At 39.8% G+C, this 20,197-nt stretch overlaps 1 protein-coding gene across 23 annotated transcripts in view; it reads right to left on the reverse strand.

Annotated features, from left to right (window-relative positions):
• ST7 (suppression of tumorigenicity 7) overlaps positions 1-20,197 on the reverse strand; it is a 314,766-nt gene that overhangs the window by 39,319 nt on the left and 255,250 nt on the right. For 21 of the 23 annotated variants that reach the window (XR_004970975.1, XR_004970976.1, XR_004970974.1 and 18 more), the window contains 2 exons: positions 13,427-13,499; positions 11,902-12,004 (listed from right to left, as the gene is read on the reverse strand). Coding sequence is in view for 20 of the 23 variants with exons in the window: in XM_036328872.1 (XP_036184765.1) it covers positions 11,902-12,004; positions 13,427-13,499 (176 nt within the window). In the remaining 3 variants the exon portion in view is untranslated. Of the gene's footprint in view, positions 1-11,901; positions 12,005-12,568; positions 12,705-13,426; positions 13,500-20,197 lie in introns of all 23 variants that reach the window. The other 2 variants (XM_036328894.1, XM_036328893.1) reach the window with 1 other exon arrangement.

Raw genomic sequence — 20,197 nt, forward strand, 5'->3', positions numbered from 1 at the left:
AGGAAAAGGTGAAAGCGATTAAGTACAAATTGCTTGTTATAAAAATAATCATGGGAATGTAAAGTACAGCATAAGGAAAATGGAGTCAGTAATATTGTAATAACTACACTTATTGGGGTAATCACTTTGTAAGGTATATAAATGTCTATTTGCTATGCTGTATACCTGAAAGTAATATAATACTGTATGATAACTGAAAAAAAAGTGAACCGCACTAACAGCCAAACCAAAAAAAAAAAGCCAAAGATGGAAATTTTTTGTACATCTATAGTGCTTTGGTGCAGCTGGCTCTGAAGAGTCTGTAAGCCCAGGAAGGAAGTTTTGAGCCCATTGGTAAAGAGAATAAAACTAGTGCTGTTTGGAAAACATGATACATATTCTAGATTTCAATGCTGCCTGCTCCCTGGACTCAGTATGACACACTGGAACAGGGCAAAATCACGCAGTAACCATGGCTCGCTCAGGTCAGTCTGTGATAGGGGATGAGCTACTTAAAATCACGGCCCATTTCCTTCCCTCGCCTGTCCTCTGTCACTTTGAAGCACTGCTTGTATCTTGTCTCTACTATGCCACTATGAGAACTTGGACAAGCTATTTACTTTATTTCAACCTCAGCTTGCTTATCTGTTAAAATAAAATAAAAATACACATCCTGTCAGTTGTAACATTTGAAGATTATATCGGATAATACATGTAAAGCATTCACACATCACCTGGAATATAAATGTTCACAAACAAATAAAATCAGAAATAAAAGAGGCAAAGTAACAACTGACACCACAGAAATACAAAGAGTTGTAAGAAAATACTATAATTAGCTTTATGCCAACAAAATGGACAACCTAAGCAAAATGGACAAATTCCTAGAAATATACAACCTTCCAAAACTCAATTAGGAAGAATCAGAAAATCTGAACAGTCAAATAACAACTAATGAAAAATTCCCAGGAAACAAAAGTCTTGGGCCAGACAAATGTACAGGTGAGTTTTATCAAATGTTCAAAGAAGAACTAACACCTATCCTCCTCAAATTATTCCAAAAAATCAAAAGAAGAGAAGACTTCCAAGCTCTTTTTACAAGGCTAGCATTATCCTAGTTCCCAAATGAGATAAAGACACTACAAAGAAAGAAAATTATAGGCCAATATCCATGATGAACATAGATGCTAAAATCCTCAACAAAATATTGGCAAATTGGATCCAGCAATACACTAAAAAGATTATACATCAAGACCAAGTGGGATTTATTCCAGGGATGCAAGGATGGTACAATATTTGCAAATCAATATGTGCGAAGCATCACATAAACAAAATGAAGGATAAAAATCACATAATCATATCAATAGATGCAGAAAAAACATTCAACAAAATCCAGCATCCATTTTTGATAAATACTCTCAGAAAAGTGGGGACATACCTCAATAAAGGCCATATATGACAAACCTACAGCCAACATTGTACTCAATGGGCAAAAACTAAAAGTGTTTCCTGTAAGAACAGGAATGAGACAGGGTTCTCTGTTTTCACCATTCTTATTCAGCATAGTACTGAAGTACTAGCCACAGCGATCAGAAGACAAGAAAAAATAAAAGGCATAGAAATTGCAAAGGAGGAAGTAAAAGTGTGATTATTCACAGATGATATGATATTGTACATAGAAAACCCTTAAGGCTCCACCAGAACGCTACAGTAAAACCTCGAAATAACAGAATAATTCAGGCAAGGGGGTGTCTGTTAAAGCTGAAAGTGTGTTATATAATAAGGTAGGTTATCCACTTGTGTATATTAAAAAAATTGACAAATTAGTTTAATGTTTTCACTTATGTAGACATGTTTGTGTAATTAAAATTAAGTACGCATGAAAAGTTTAATTTCACATAAAATCTTTCTTTGTGCATTACTATAATTTTAAATTAATACTGAATAGGTCTAGTAAATGCTTGTATTCACCAGTCACTGCGAGTAAACAAATGCACATAGCTGGGGCCTGGTTTAGTGTGCATTAGATTATTGGCCGACAGGAATTAAAGCAGAAAGTCATGCCACGTGACAACAGAACTAATTACCACATGTAATATGGTGTGACCATGTGCTAAACATTCACTGAACGCTGTTTACCAGAGGTGACTCTTGGATTTAAATGTGTAGACTACAGTAGTATATGTAATATTTATTTATGTTGGTGAAATTACTACAGTGTTTTATTCAACATATTGCCTATTCACTATAATTTGTTAAAAATAATAAATTAATAACAAAAAATAACTTGTTAATTTAATTATAAGTAAATCTTGGTTAAAAGCATTTTAAGTTTAACATGATATTAATTTTCTCATATAGTATATGGACCCGGAATTTTTTCCATTAAAATCTGAATATTAAATCAAGGTCCACAAAATTGAGGGCTCACTGTATTAGATTTAATAAATGAATTGGCCAAGTAGCAAGATACAAAATTAACATCCAGAAATCGATAGCATTTTTTATACACCAAAGAGAAATTTTTAAAAAAATCCCATTTACCACTGCAGTGAAAAAAATAAGATACCTAGGAATAAACTTAACTAAGAAGATAAAAGACCTATACTAAGACAACTATAGGACATTGAAAAAAGAAATAGAGGAAGATATAAACAAGTGGGAGAATATAATGTATTCATGAATTGGTAGAATTAACATAATTAAAATGTCCATATTACCCAAAGCAATCTACAGATTCAATGCAATTCCTATTAAAATACCAATGGCATATTTCAAAGATCTAGAACAAATACACCAAAAATTTATATGGGACCAAAAAGACCTCAAGTAGCCGCAGCAATCTTGAAGAAAAAAAAAAAAAGAACAAAGTTGGAAGAATCGCAATGCTGGATATCAAACTATACTACAAAGTCAATCTAATCAAAACAGCCTGGTACTGGCACAAGTAGCAAGATACAAAATTAACCCTTAAGGCTCCACCAGAACACTACAGATCAATGGGACAAACAGAGACCCCAGAAATAGACCCACATATTATGGTGAATTAATATTTGACAAAGGAAGCATGTATATACAATGGAGTAAAGACAGTCTCTTCAATAAATGGTGTTTGGAAAATTAGACAGGTACATGCAAAAAAAAAAAAAAAGAAAGAAAGAAAAAGAAAAAAGAAAAGAAACGGAACCACCAACATACACCATACACAAGAATAAACTCTAAATGGATAAAAGACTTAAATGTAAGTCGAAAAACCAATAAAATCCCAGAAGAATTTTAAAAAGTTGTAGAATTTTCACCAATACATCTCCTAGGGTGAAACAAGAATACAGGGTGGTTTAAAAGTAGGTTTGCAGTTGTGAATACAATAAACAGTTTATTCTTGTATTATTTTCCATATGAACAACTGTAAAGCTACTTTTGCCCCACCCTGTACAAGACAGAGTTCAGAAATGGATAACTTTAATCTGCCACAAGAAAGGCCTTACTAAAAAGTTACAAACTGGGAATTCATGAAGATAATAGGTGCAGCCAGGACATGTTAGAGCCTCTCCTATTACACTGTCTGATTGTGCTTCTTCAGACTATGGTGGCCCAAGAAATACCAGTTAATGCATATTTCTAGTTAGTCTATTTTACCTAGCCTGAAAGAACAGAAATAGAGCTGAAGTTATAAGGGAAGAGATGATGAAAGGCCAACAGGAATTGAGCACCTACTATGTACTGGATGAATTACACAATGTAATTCCACTTACTTTTCATCAACCTTATTTTTTTTTTTTCCGTTAATCCTCACCTGAGGATAATTTTACATTGATTTTTAGAGAGAGTGGAAAGGAGGGGGAAGAGACAGAAAAACATCGATATGAGAGACACACATCAATTGGTTGCCTCCCACACACACCTCGACCGGGTCAGGGATCAAGCCTGCAACCGAGGCATGTGCCCTTGACCAGAATCGAAACCTGCAACCCTTCAATCCATGGGCCGATGCTCTATCCACTGAGCCAAACCAGCTAGGGCAACCTTAATTTTTATCCCCATTTTATTAAAAAGGAAATGGACAAGGAGATAATTAATTCCCCCTTCCCATAGTTCCCTTGATGCACAGGCAGGAAGTAGTAGGAATCCTTGTTTCACGTACCTTGGAATGCTTTCAATAATACTTCACAGGTCTGCCTACCTTTATGTTGCTACCCCTTGCTCCATTGTTATATTTTCCCACTAGAGGCCCAGTGCATGAAATTCGTGTGTGTGTGGGGGGTGTCCCTCAGCCTGACCTGCACCCTCTCCAATCTGGGAGCCATCAGGGGATGTCCTACTGACAGCTTAGACCTGCTCCCCGTGGTTCTCTGCAGGGCCTGCCTGCTCCACACCGCAGTGACTGCCAAGCAGGTTGTGCTGGGTGCTGCCTGCAGGCGGTGCTTGCCTAGTCCTGGGTAACCATGGCAACGGCCAAGCAGGCCATGCTGGGAGCTGCCTGTGGGTTGTGCTTGCCTGCTCCCGAGTTGCCAAGGCAACGGCCAAGCAGGCTGTTCTGGGAGCTGCTGCTGGGAGCTGCCTGTGGGCTATGCTCGCCTGCTCCCAAGTTGCCAAGGCGATGGCCAAGCAGGCCACGCTGGGAGCTGCTAATGGGAGCTGCCTGCAGGCTGTGCTTGACTGCTCCCAGGTCACCGAGGCGACGGTCAAGCAGGCCGTGCTGAGAGCTCCCTGTGGGCCGGGTTTGCCTGCTCCCCGGTCACCACGACGACGGCCAAGCAGGCTGTGCTGGGAGCTGCCTGCCGGCCATGCTTGCCTGCTCCCGGGTAGCTGTGGCAACGGCCAACCAGGCCGTGCTGGGAGCTGCCTGACAGCTGGGCTTGCCTGCTCCCTGGTTGCCATGGCAACGGCCAAGCAGGCCATGCTGGGAGCTGCCTGCGGTCCCGCTTGCCTGCTCCCCAGTCGCCATGGTGATGGCCAAGCAGGCCTTGCTGGGAGCTGCCTCCTCCCTGCTGTCAGTCTCCACAGAGGCGATGAGGTTAATTTGCATACTCACTCCTGATTGGCTGGTGGGCATCATGAAGGTATGGTCAATTTGCATCTTTCTCTTTTATTAGAGTAGATAATAGGTAGTCTACATAATTTGCTTACTAGTAGTAGCAAATGAAAAGAATAGAATAAAAAAGAATAGAATAAAAGAATAAAAAAGCAAACTAAGAGAATAGAATTCCACTTGTACCTATTAAAAGCATAAATATTTTTTGTTTTCCTTCTTTCTGTTTTAAACAAACTGCTCAATGTTGGTGAAGATGTGATGAAATGGTAAAGGAGTAGCCTGCTGATGGGAGTGCAAACTGCTACCATCTTTTTTGGTAAGCAATTTGGCAATAAGTATCAAGAGCCCTAAAGTACTCCTATATGTTACTCAGTAATTCCCATTCTGTTTATCTATCCTAAATATAAAAAAATCTTTAGCCCAAAATAGTGCTCTATTGAGGTGGACAAAAACCTGATGTCTACAATAGAAGACACAAGAATTAAATCATTTTCTTCAACAAATGGTGCCGGAAAAATTGGATGTCCATATGCAAAACACATTGAACCTTAATATTACACCATACACAAAAATCAACTCAAAATGCATTAAGGACTTAAATGTATGACCTAAAACTATAAGCTTCTAGAAGAATACATAGGATAAAAATTTCATAACATTTGTCTTAACAATAATTTCTTGAACACTGCACAAGCAACAAAAGCAAAAAATAGACAAGTGGGACTACATCAAAATAAAAAGCTTCTGTGCTGCAAAAACAATCACCAGAATGAAACAATCAATAGAGTGAAAAGGCAACTTATGCAATGGGAGAAAAATCTGTGAACTACATATGTATATATATTTATAATGTATTATATTTAAAAATGGGAAAAGACTTGAATAAAAAGTGGGCAAAAGACGTGAACAGCCATTTCTCCAAAGACAGAGAGATGGCCAACAGGTACATGAAAAGATGCTCACCATCACTAACAATGAGGGAAATGCAAATCAAAACCACAATAAGATATTACCTCACACATGTTAGGATGGCTACTATTTTTTAAAAAAAAGAATATAAAAATTGCTAGCAAGGAAGTGGAGAAATTGGAACCCCTGTGCACTGTAAAACGATGCAGCCACTATGGAAAGCAGTATGGAATTTCTTCAAAAACTTAACAATAGTACTACCATATGATTCAGCAATCCCACTTCTGGACATTCACCCAAAAGAACTGAAAAACGGACCTTGAAGAGATATTTGCACTCCCATGTTCATTGTAGCATTATTCAAAACTAGAGGCCCAGTGCACGAAATTAGTGCACAGGTAGGGTCCTTAGGCCTGGCTGGCGATCAGGGCTGATTGGGGTTTTTCTTCTGGCTGCCGCCGAGGCCTTCCTTCCCTGGCTGCCAGCTGCTGGCCAGGGCATTCCTTCGTTCTGTGCTGCCCCCTGGTGGTCAGTGCACATCATAGTGAGAGATCGAACTCCTGGCCTCTTGGTTGAACTCCTGAGGGGACACTTTGCATATTAGCATTATATATGCTGTGTTCCGGAGCCGCATGTCCATGAAGGAGGTGGATGAGCAGATGCTCAATGTGCAGAACAAGAACAGCAGCTACTTCATGGAGTGGATCCCCAACAACGTGAAGACGGCCGTGTGCGACATCCCGCCCCGGGGGCTGAAGATGTCGGCCACCTTCATCGGCAACAGCACAGCCATCCAGGAGCTGTTCAAGTGCATCTCTGAGCAGTTCACGGCCATGTTCCGGCGCAAGGCCTTCCTGCACTGGTACACGGGCGAGGGCATGGATGAGATGGAGTTCACCGAGGCCGAGAGAAACATGAACGACCTGGTGTCCGAGTACCAGCAGTACCAGGATGCCACGGCCGAGGAGGAGGGGGAGTTTGAAGAGGAGGCCGAGGAGGAGGTGGCCTAGAGCACCTGCTACCGGAAGCGTGAGAACTCTTTATTCACTCTCAGTCTGTCCTCATGATCCTGTCTCACTGTGTGCACTGCTCTTCTTCCTGTCTTGACATCTGAGTTGTACAGACACCATTAAAGCATTTTCATAGTGAATATATATATATATATATATATATATATATATATATGTATATATGTATGTATATATAGATAACCAAGAAGTAGGAACAACTTATATCTCCATCAATAAATGAATGAACACACATACACACACAATGGAATGTTAATCAGGCTTTAAAGAGGAAGAAAATCCTGTCCTATGCTGTGATGTGGATGAACTTGGAGTAAGTACAAGCTACCAGTAGAGCTTCAGAAATCCTCGTATTCAGAATCCAAAAAGAGCCAGTCACAGAAGGACCAATACGGCATGACTCCATGTATAGGAGGTGTCTAAAGCAGCCACCTTTACAGACACAGAAAGTGGATGGTGGTTACCATGATTGGGGGAGGGATGAATGGAAAGTTGCTGTGCAATGACACAGAGTTCAGTGATGAAAGAGGAGAAGGTTCTAGAGATCTGCTGCACACGATGTGAATATAATTAACACTGTACTGTATACTTAAAAATTTGTTATGGTAGATTTCATGATTTGTGTTTCTTATGACATAACATATTACAGTAAATCATCCAGAAAATAGTTACTGAGAATACAGCATTTTAAAGTGTTTAAAGGCACATGACTAAAAGACTTGGACTTTAATGTTAGAGGATAGCCTTTTTAAAGTCAAAGAACCAGAAAATTTGATGATCCTCCCCAAGAAAAGAATAGATATATTCCTAATACCCAACCATAAAGTCCAATTTAAGTGGCCCATGTTTTTTAAAAATACAAATATGCTGTGTGACTATGATTCCTTAGTATTAAAAATGTGCAGAATGAAATAGTCTTAAGTATGACTATATGATGGTAATATATTTATATAATTTTCTCTGATATAAAAAATTAAGATCCTAACACCCCTAGTCATCCTCAGAAAAAGAGTATGCAGTAAGTACATAATCAATGCACTATAGAGAGAGATCACACAGGGAGTGACTGACTCTGGGATGAGGAAGGTACAGTTTTCCTGGTGGAGGCTTTTAATGGTGGGGTGAAGGATGAGTAGGATTTCCACAGAAGCAGCGAAGAGGGAAGGGGAAGAGAATGTTTCTGGAACAATTAACAGTCCGCTAGAAGGAGCTGGGAAAATGAAAAACAAGTGGGGGCAGGTGATGAAGGGACCTGCAGGGCTGGAGACACTGCTGCAGTTCCTCAGGAAGGGAACTGATTTGTAATGATGAGTCTAAGGGCTGCTTCCTCCTTATAATGTGCTGCAGGCCAGAGCTTCAGAAATCCTCATATTTAGAATCCAGCTGACTCTTAAGAGGGTTCTGCAGAATAGAGACCCACGGCTTTTTACTGCTTTTATTTATTTCCCATTCCTGTGATGTGGTTAAGAGAGATACTCCTACTTCTCATGTTCGCAGGTTACTCTTCATTCCTAAGAGTAAACCTCCTGGAGTAAATAATATTTTTCACTGAATGCTAAAATATTAACTGTGTACCTTTGCTTAATGGAATACCTAATGGAACTAAGCTAAAAATGCATGAAAGGCAGTTCTCAGCCACTATATTTGGTATTTTTTTCTCCTAAGAAGACTGTAATTGGGTAAAACAGTGTGAAGGTACTGGAAATTCCTGTGGTAGGCCATTGACAACTTCCTGAGAGAGAGGAAAAGAGCCAGGGAAGTGTTTAAGACATGATAATATCTTGAAGAAGTAGGAACTGTCCACAAGGAATTGAGGGCCTACGAAAGGATGTGCTTGTCATCATTTGAAATGTCAAGCCTAGGCTGTCTGCAACCAGTGGAGAGTGACGTTTAAGAGCTAGTGAACCCAGATCAGTTCAGGCTCTGTCATTTGTTTACTGTGTGACCATGAACAGGTTACTTAACCTCTCAAACCGGCAGTGCCCTCCTCTGTGAAGCAGAGACAATAACATGATATACTTTACAATGTTGTTATGAAAAATAAATGAGATAACATACGTAGTTCAGTTAGCATTGTGCTTGGCACATAGTAAACATCCAATAGAAGCCAATAATAAAATAACTATCATAATATCACTATAAGGAGAGAGTCAAGCTTAGGATGGAAAAGTGTCCTAGGTAACCATTAAGGCCCCTTCTTATACCAAGAGTCTAAGAGTTTATACAGGGCGAAGCAAAAGTAAGTTAACAGTTGTTTGTATAAACAATAATGCAATCCTATCCAATAAAGAGGGAATATGCTAATTGACCCTCACACTATCGCAAAGGATGGCGGCACCCACAGCTAATAAGGAGGGAATATGCTAACTGACTGCCCCACCCTCAAAGATGGCGGCACCCACAGCCACAAGATAGCCAGCAGGGGAGGGCAGTTAGGGGGGACCAGGCCAGCAGGGGAGGGCAGTTGGGGGGGACCAGGCTTGCAGGGGAGGGCAGTTAGGGGCGACCAGGCCAGCAGGGGAGGGCAGTTGGTTGTGACTGGGCCAGCAGGGGAGCAGTTAGGCATTGATCAGGCTGGCAGGGGAGTGGTTAGGGGGTGATCAGGCTGGCAGGCAGAAGCGGTTAGGGGCAATCAGGCAGGCAGGCAGGTGAGCAGCTGGGAGCCAGCAGTCCCGGATTGTGAGAGGGATGTCCCAGATTAGAGAGGGTGCAGGCTGGGCTGAGGGACACACTCTTCCCCCCCGACCCTCCAAGTGCACAAATTTCGTGCACCAGGCCTCTAGTAATTAATAGTTAGTAATACAAGAATATACTTTGTGCTTCTCATGGTGCTCACAGCTGTAAACATACTTTTGCCCCACCCAATGTTCTTCATTGATATCATTGATATCTCATTACAATTAAGGCTATTCTCTGTCTTAAAAGGCACCAATGTGTGTGTATGTATGCATGTGCGTGGGTGTGTTTACTGAAGTATTAGCAAGCAGTGCAATAAACTGCAGAACATGTATAAAAGATGTTTACAGCAGCCTGCATATAATATACATGAACCAGAGATTTGCACTTAATTCCGGATATATGAGGCCAGTATTCATAGGACCTTTTCTTCATGGAAACGTTGAAAGAAGAAGATCTGGAAACAAGTTTCCCTTCGGCACAATCGCCAACAAAAAAAAGTGGTAGACAATCATTTTACCTGAATAGCCTATCTTTTCTCCATTTAATGATTAGAAAATAGAGTGAAATCAAATACTTAAAATGTTTCCACTTTTACAAGAATTCTGTTTGGCAGGGAGAGTGCTAGTTGACTGAGTCATATTCTTCCATGGTAGCTAGACTGTTTCTTAGGGCTTTTAATACTCTTTCTAGAGGCTGAACTAACCATTTAAGACCATTACCAAGAATTAAACAACAGTTTCAATTAAAATACCAACAGGTATTACACCAGTTTTCTAGCTTGAGGCCCAGGGTTATAAGGCTGTGGTTGGCATAACTAGAAAAGTTAAGACATGATTCTGAGACTTTAATGCGCCACCATCAACAAGTAAAACATTAACAATTTTAATAATTTACAAACATATAGTGCTCAAGTATTTTTAAAAACTTTGACTGTATTATCTCACCTTATCTTTATCTTTATATTTTTATCTTCATTTGAAATTCTGAGTTCAGAGATGCTAAGCCCAAGTAACAGAGCAGGACTTGAATGCAAGTTCTTGTCTCAGCGTCTAGGACTCTACTGTCCAATACTATTTCTAAAAGAGCCTTATTTATTTTCATAGGTAGCTCTGTAGTTAGTGAATGGCATTTAACAAATATTAGTTAATGACTTCAGTTTACTGTAATTCAGTATGAAGTTTTCCTAACTAGTTTTACATTTTAATAAAATTTGAGTGAACATTTTTAACTTAGCTGAAAAAGATGAAATAAAGAGAAGTATTTTATCCTACTCTACACACAATACCTAAGCCTACAGATGCTAGGCTGGTCATCACGCACTGGGCCTAGGGTGGATGGATAGCCCTCCCGTAACTGCGGCAACTGCGGCACTTTCACCACAGACTTCTTTTGTCACTTTTCACAATAAAGTCTTCACAAGACATTTTGCCAAGAAAATTCTGCCCTGATACGCACAGCAGGAATAGTTTCCTAGAGGTCAAAATGTGCTGCATAATATTAAAAAACTGAAAATGCTAAGTGATGGCCTATCACATAGTAGGAACTCAAATACAGGTCAATCATAAACAAACATCCATCCCCGGAACAAAAGGTTATAGAAATATCTGTATATTTCTACCGTGACTGACTCCCTTAAAATAAAGCTCAGAAAAAATACATTAGAAATATTAAATTTGTATTTATAATGGGTAATTATAGTTATAAATTGGTTAATCATGTGGTTAAATATTTCCTACTACACAGACTTACTGAAATGGCACTCACAAGTCAAAAGAATAATACTTCTTCATACTTGGAGGTTTTCCCTATTAACTTCTTGCCACTGCTAATTACTTATCATTTATTTAGAAAGACATAGAAGGTCATATTGGTAAGTATTTTTTACCACTTTTGTTCACAACAAGGTTCGTTTCCCGAGTTGGGTCTAAGTAAGACTAAAAACTTGTGTGAAATTCCTGTCAAATACATCAACGCCCTTGAGATCTCCACAGTTTGCCAATTTTAGACTTTCTTGACCTGGACTGCCTAAGCCAGGTCTGTCAATTTACCCTGATTACTAGTATACAAAGGCTGAAAACCAGCCCCAAAGCCTCTTGAATGTAGCTTTTGCTTAAAAATGAAGTTAATAATCATAGATTATACAGGACCTCAACGTTTGTTGGATGCAATTCATTTTTTTTATTACTGTTTGCATTCAAGGCATGATACTGTGGTCATGGAACATTTTCTCTGCTATCATAACGAGTTCCTGTGGGGATTCCACATACTCACTTTTGGCACGTGAGGATTGAACTCAACAGCTCTATGAATGGCCTCGACTGCATTCATCTCTGCTGTGCTCAGCCCCCGTCGAGATGCAGCCTCGGGAGAGAATCTGAAAAGCAGAAAGACAAACACCACCCAGTTGGGACCACTGCTTGGGCATCAACCCAGAGTGGCATCTACATATGAAGGGCCCATAAAACCACAGCAAGCCAATGGCATGACCTTTCCAAACCTCCACTACATGGAACCTCTGAGTGACACCTCAGACCAAGGCCAACAAAAACCCCCACTGAAGCAGAAAGTGTGTTTGCATCTAATCGTGGCAGAAATTAAATTCAGCTGTCAAGTCTCTCTAAATAGCTATCTAAATTTTCTCTGGGGCACCTGCTTAGGTCAGGGGAGGGGATAGGACTGATGAGGGCCGACAGTGTAGGAAAAGAGAAAACTAGGTTACAGGAGAGCACACTTGGTTAAAAACAAAACTGGGGAGAATTTTCAAGGAGCTCCCAACCCAGCATCAGTGCTGCCCTGGAGGGTAAGTCGTGCAGCCTCAGCGGCAGCAGGAGAACCTGCCTGCGACCGGGCTGGCAGGGGGGTGTGCATGCCCCAACTGCGGGCCAGACACCTGTCCAAGTGGATGAAAAAAAACCAGACCATGCAATCTCTTTCTCACCTCACACCCAGGGCTAACTCCAGAGCTGTGCTTGGCAGGCAGACACCACAGGGGAAGCTGTGACAACCCTGGCCCTGCCCTCCCAAGCTGGAGTCGCTGTGTAGGGAGAAAAGATGTTGCAGTAGGTACTGGCGATCTACAGGACAAAAAAGAATGAAAGACAATTACTTCGGTCTTGAAGTGCACACACACTTAACAGCAAACCTGTCTGACACGGCAGAGGCTATTTTCTTTCCCTGTGATCTGATTTTCAATGGGACCAAGGGAGTGCATGGGAAGTGTGTTTCTGACTGAAAAACAGTTAAGCCATCTATTCTTTCTCACCTGCCAGTCGTCTTGGATGTTTATGGAAATTCTCTATGCCACAGTCACTTGCCTGAGTAAAATGGGCAAATATCCCATTGAGATGGCCACTCAAAGTAAACAGACCCTGGGCGGGGGGTTGGTTGGGAGTAGATGAGACAAAGAATGGAGATGACCACCCCCTCTGCCATATTACTACCCAGTCTTGGACTGCTGAAGAAACAGGAATATGCAAAAAATGAATAAAAGAAAGGCATTTTGTGTTAAGTACTAAGCAGGCCTTTTGGTATGAATTATCTGGCAAAAAAAAGAAAAAAAGTCACTTCAGAGGCATGGAATTGTATATAAATCCCTCTTTAGGGATTCTTACACCCCTGCAATACTTCAGGGTGTACTTCCCCTCCTCCTGGCAGTGAAAGAAAAGATCAGCAGATTCTGGAAAATGCATGCTCATAAGCAGGGGCTCATAGAATAGGAGACTTCCAGGGAAACTCTCAGAAGCAGCATCTCCTGGAGTCGGTAGGGCACTTAGCACACACGTTGTTACTCACTTACTTGTCAGAGACAGCTCTTGCTTTGAGCAAGGCAGCTGTGTAGCATATTGTTGCCGACTTTGGTAAGCTTATATCTGTTAAAAAAGAAAAAGAAAAGAAAGAAAGTAGGAACTCCTGTAAGTTTGCAAAAACAAGGAGCAATGGTTTTTAACATGCTAGTATTTTAAACATGTAAGTCTAATAAAGCATAAATTAAGAATATTATAATGTCCATAGTACACAGCTATTCCTTATGCATCAGGGTGGTATGTGCAACTAGGAGTAATTTATATTTTTGTAAATAATTCATGTTTAAAATCTATCAGACTGACTTTAGCAATCATCTTCTACTTTAAAATATGTATTTTCATCTGTTGAGTTTACTCAAGCAGAGAATAGCTAAAAATATATCAATTTAATGTTATGTGAATACCCTTGATATCATGAAAGGCAAATACTATCTCTTTGTTACTTATAAAAATTATCAACAGGCATATGAAATACCAATGTGAAGGAAAATTTATTACCTTTATTTAAAAAACAAACAAAAACACACCACAGCTTAAACTATATATGTTTTGAATTACATGTTAAGAAGTTCATGTTTAGTTTTTTTGTTAAAATGTAACATATATATTGTATATATAAAATTATATAATAAATCTTTATATATAAGGATATACATATGAAATTGTTAGAAAACTATACAGTTTTTGTTCATTCAATCCCTTTTCATATAAACCCTAATTTGTTTCCCAGAACAACTTCCTCTTAGTTTGTGTAGAAAATCTCAGATGAAGGGTAGAGTGAGTAATAGGTTCAGATAATGAGTTTGCAGGGAAGTAAAAGTACAGGGTACAACTAAGAGTAGATAAACTCAAAGAGAGTAGTCCTTTGGGGGAAAACATCTGTTTTTAAATTATGATTCTATTTCTTTATTTTTTTTAATGTTTTTATTGATTTCAGAGAGAGGAAGGGAAAGAGAGAGAGATAGAAACATCAATGATGAGAGAGAATCATTGAACAACTGCTTTCTGCACACTCCCTACTGGGGATCCAAGGGCATGTGCCCTGACCAGGAATTGAACTGTGATCTCCTGGTTCATAGGTCAATACTCAACCACCGAGCCACACTGACCAGGATGAATATATTTCTTACTAGAATAGTATTTCTTTAATACTTAACCAAATGTATACTATGACATAGAAATGCGTTCTAATTCAGACCAGGTAAAAATATGTCATTCCCGTTGCTGCCAAATTCATTCTGGGCTAGAGGAATACAACACCTGGAATCCTTGTTTCTTTACAGATCTGTTTTCAACTTAGAATTGTATTACAGTAGAAATGGAAAGGGAAGTCCCACAACTAGCCAATAGACGAAGTAGAAGAAAATATTTTCATAAAAGAAAATCAATCCCTCATCCAATAACAAGTATTTACCATCAATTCCAGCATAAGGAATTTCTCTTTGAGAGAAATTTTGATGACATTGAGAAAATACAAATAATTATAGAAAATACCAACACAGAATTGAAAGGGAGAGAGAGTCTTTGCAACCCTGATCTCAGATATATACAAACAAAATTTCACCACCATATGTATACTATAAAATGGTATGTTTATGATTAAGAAGAAAAAAATGTTAGACACTCACAGATTTTTCATTGCTTTTCTAATATCTAAACATTTAACCATTTCCCGGTGTGGGAAATCAATCTAGGAATCAAATATCTTGTTTGCTAGAATCCACTCATTGATTGTCACTGGAAGATAATTTTTTAAAACTGCAGATAATACATATTTTACTTACTTAATGTTCAGATCTTTTATTTAAAAATTATCCAAGCCTTGTTTCCACCCTTCCTGGTGGAAACCCACAGTATACCATGGTCGGCAAACCGTGGCTCGCGAGCCACATGCGGCTCTTTGGCCCCTTCAGTGTGGCTCTTCCACAAAATACCATGTGCCGGCGCACACGTACAGTGCGATTGAAACTTTGTGGCCCATGCGCGGAAGTCGGTATTTTGTGGATGAGCCAGTATTTTGTGGAAGAGCCACACTCAGGGGGCCAAAGAGCCGCATGTGGCTCGCGAGCTGCGGTTTGCCAAGCCGTAGTTTGCCGACCACTGGTATGGGAGAACATATTTGCCAATGATACATCTGTTAAAGGGTTAATATACAAAATATAGAAGGAACTCATACAACTTAACAGAAGAAAGATAAACAACCCAATTTAAAAATGGGCAAAGGACCTAAATAAACACTTCTCCAAAGTGGACATACAGATGGCAAACTCACATATGAAAAAATGCTCAAAGTCACTGATCATCAGAGAGATGCAAATTAAAACAACAATGAGGTATCACCTCACACCTGTCAGAATGGCTACCATCAACAAAAAAACAAATGACAAGTGCTGGAGAGAATGTGGAGAAAAGGGAACCCTACTACACTGCTGGTGGGAATGCAGACTGGTGCACTCATGAAAAACAGTACGGAATTTCCTTAGAAAATTAAATATGGAACTGCCATTTGACCCAGTGATCCTACTTCTAGGAATATATCCTAAGAAACCTGAAACACCAATCAGAAAAAATGTATGTACCCCTATGTTCAGAGCAGCACAATTTACAATAGCTAAGATCTAGAAACCACCCAAGTGCCCATTAGTAGATGAGTGAATAAAAAAGCTGTGGCACATTTATATCAGGGAATACTAAGTAGCAGTGAAAAAAAGGAATCTCTTACACTTTGAGACAACATGGAAAGACCTGGGAAGTATCATGCTAAGTGAAATACGGCAGTCAAAGACAGGTATCACGTGATCTCAGTAACAAAATAAACTGATGAATGGAGTGGGTCCAGAAACATGAAAGCATGGAACAGAGTACAGAATCGCAGAGGGAAAGTGGGGAAGGGTGGTGGTAATGAATCAAAGACCATGTATGCATATATGCATGGCCCACGGACACAGACAATGGGGCAATGAGGGCCTGGGACTGGGGGTAATACTTTCAACAATAAAGAATTTTAAAAAAAGAACTACTCAGAATGAAGAATAACTGAAATGAAAAATACATTAGATGAAATCAATAGTAGATTAGATGAAGGAGAAGATCAAATTAGTGATTTGGTAGAAGAAAACACCCAAGCAGAAGAGCAAAAAGAAAAGAAATTCAAAAAAATTGAGGATAGTATAAGGAGCCTCTGGGACAACTTCAAGCATACCAACATTTGCATCATGGAGATGCCAGAAGGAGAAGAGAGAGAGCACGGAATTGAAAACCTTTTAAAGAAATAGTGATGGAAAACTTCCATAACCTGGTGAAGGAAATAGACACACAAGTCCAGGAAGTGCAAAGAGTCCCAAACAAGGACGGCACCAAGAAACATCATAATTAAAATGTCAAAGATTAACTATAAAGAAAGAATCTTAAAAGCAGCAAGGGAAAAGCAGTTAGCTATCCACAAGAGAGATCCCATAAGACTTTCAGGTGATTTCTCAACAGAAACTATGCAGACCAAAAACAATTGACATGAACTATTCAAAGTGATAAAAAGCTATGACCTATATAACCAAGTTTATTCTACCCAGCAAAGCTATCATTTAGAATCAAAAGACAGGTAAAGGTCTTCTCAGACAATAAAAAGCTAAAGGGGGTGTGACCAGCTGCAAACAGCCATCATCCCCTCATCCAGGCTGGCCAGGCACCCAAGCGGGACCCCCACCCTGATCCGGGACACTAGTCAGGACAAACCAGCTGGCCCCCACCTGTGCACCAGGCCTCTATCCTATATAGTAAAAGGGTAATATGCAAACTGACCCTAACAGCAGAAGGACTGGAAAGGACTGGTCACTATGACACACACTGACCACCAGGGGGCAGATGCTCAATGCAGGAGCTGCCCCCTGGTGGTCAGGGCACTCTCACATGGGAGGAGCTCTGTTCAGCCACAAGCCAGGCTGATGGCTGCCAGTACAGCGGTGGTGGTGGGAGCCTCTCCTGCCTCCTCAGCAGCGCTAAGGATGTCTGACTGCAGCTTAGGTCTGCTCCCCGCTGGCAAGTGGGCATCCCCCGAGGGCTGCTGGGCTGCCAGAGGGATGTCTGATTGCCATCTTAGGCCCAATCCCCTGGGGAGCGGGCCTAAGCCAGCAGGTGGTCATCCCCTGAGGGGTTCCAGACTGCAAGAGGGCACAGGCTGGGCTGAGGGACCTCCCCTTCCCCCCCGAGTGCACAAATTTTTGTGCACCGGGCCTCTAGTATTGTAATAACGATGTATGGTGTCAGATGAGTACTAGATTTATTTGGGTGATCACTTATTAAGTTATAATCTAATCACTGGGTTGTACACCTGAAACTAATATTGTATGTCAATGGTAATAAAAAAAATAAAAAATGTTTTAAAGTAAAAACAGTTTTTTGAGCAGGAAATAACAAATCAGGTGCTTTCCAGTATTGCCTGTAATTTATTCATAAATTTTATTCAAGGGAAGGGATTCTCAAAATCATCCTTAGTCCAATTTTGTGTGAAAAGACTCTATGCAGTGCCTTTCTGTCTTTTCTAAGTGACATGTAGCTGCCATTATTACCAAAAAGTTCTCTTAACAATTAGAATCCAAGGAGGAAAGAAAAAAAGAGTCATCACATAATTCCATTACTGTCTGCAGAAACAAGGAATGCTAAATAAACATTTCTCACTTAAGCCAGACTGGCGCTTGTTTAATTTTCCTTCTGCTTCTTTGACATCTTGTGTTTCATACAGGTCTTTTTCTGAAAAGGGAGGAACCTTCTCCAGTGTCTTAGGCATGCAAAATCAAATGGTCATGAGAGTCTTTTATTAAAATCTAAAATCCTGAATGTAATGCAATTGGAATCGTAGAGTATGTACTGTGTTGTGTCTGGCTTCTTTCACTCGACATGATGTTTCCGAGTTCCTTCCATGTTGTTGCATGTATCAGTACTTCATTATTTATTGCGGAATACTACTTTATTGTATGGATATACTACAATATGCTTATTCTCCTGCTAGTGGCTATCTGGACTGTTTTCTAGTTTGGGACTGTTATAAATAAAGCGTTTGTGACTATTCTTGTGTAAGATTTTTTTCTGAAAACAAAACAAAACAAACAAACACAAACAAAAAACCTCATTTCTGTTGGATATGTAATTAGAAATGAAATTGCTGAGTCAGAGGTTAGATGTAAAGTTTAATCTGGTAAGTAGTGCTTCAAAGTAGTTATATAAAGTTTATAAAACTAATATATGGTTGATAGATGTCAGAAAAATAGTTACTTTTGAGTTGAGGGCAGTTTGGGGACAGAAAGGGGTCTGAGGCAACCTTCTAAGGCGGTGGAAAGTTTTATAATCCTGAGTGGTCATCACACGGGGTAAACCTAAGTGAAAAGTCATCCAGTTCTACACGTAAGATTTGTGCAAGTTACTACATGTAACTTATCTCTCAATAAAAGATTAAAAACAAAACTACAATCCTGTGCCACATGAAGCTGTCTTCTCTTCAATCTATAACATTTTACTTGCCTTTTATCATTCTGGCCCCCTCCATTCGTGCTAGAAATCATTATCTAAAAATTACTTACTAGTTTTACCTTCCATTAAAAAACAGAATCTGGTTATTTCTCAAGTCAGCCTTTCAAATATTAAGATGGTTAAAACATCTCTTCTAAACCAATTATTTCCTGAATAAATACTTCTAGTTCCTCAACTGTTATATTCCTCAGAATTTCTCACTTATTTTTGTTACAGAGCCACAGGTGGTTTCAAAATATGAGAATTACAAGTGGCAAAAACCCTCTGAGTCCCTGAAACCTGACCAGGACAAAGCCCAGTGAGACGTGCAGTCTGAGGCGCAGGACCACCACACTCTGAGGACCAGCTAGGACAGCCTGGTGTAGAGCGGTGGGACTCCTTGTTTGCCCCAATGACTGGATAGGCAACAACACCTAGATTCTATTCAGATTCACTGCAGCCAAACCCAGGTCCTTTCTTTTTTTGAAAATTTTGGAACCTAGAAGTAGGATTTTCCATTTGACTCCATTAAATTTTAAATCTTAAAAAGAAATAGAAACTATTAAATATTAATCATATCATTCCAGCCTACCAGTCACTGTTCTGACTCAAGCTACCACCCAAATGTGCTCCATACACTTCGTAAGTATGTGACCTTCCTCTCCATATGATCATTATCATTATCAAAATTACTGATAACATTTTTCAAGGACTTATTAAGTGCTAGGCACTGGTATTAATCACTTACTCACATTATCTATTTATTCTTCACAGCAACCCTATGAGACAGGACCTACAGTTAGCCCTGTTTCATAGATGGGGAAGGTGAGGCATAGAATGGTCAAGATATAAAGTAATATCAGGTATTTAGAACAAGTATCAGCTGTCCCCAGAGCACATGATTTTTAACTGTGTTATGTTGTCTATAAGGTCTGATTTTAAAAATATTGACCATGGCAATACCAAGAGAGAATTCAGAAATCATATTCCAGAGATCACCCTAAATTTGCAATGGTCTCAATGATATATGTGCAACCCTTTATTATATCTATTGGTAGAAGAGGTATTAATTACGTAATTATTACTAGTAGCCCGGTGCACGAAATTCGTGCACATTAAAAGGGAATTAATTGCCCTAACCGGTTTGGCTCAGTGAATAGAGCATCGGCCTGCAAACTCAAGGGTCCCAGGTTCGATTCTGGTCAAGGGCATGTACCTTGGTTGCAGGCACATCCCCAGTGGGGAGTGTGCAGGAGGCAGCT

This window comes from Myotis myotis, unplaced genomic scaffold (genome assembly GCF_014108235.1).
Source record: "Myotis myotis isolate mMyoMyo1 unplaced genomic scaffold, mMyoMyo1.p scaffold_m19_p_11, whole genome shotgun sequence".
Lineage (NCBI taxonomy): Eukaryota > Metazoa > Chordata > Mammalia > Chiroptera > Vespertilionidae > Myotis > Myotis myotis.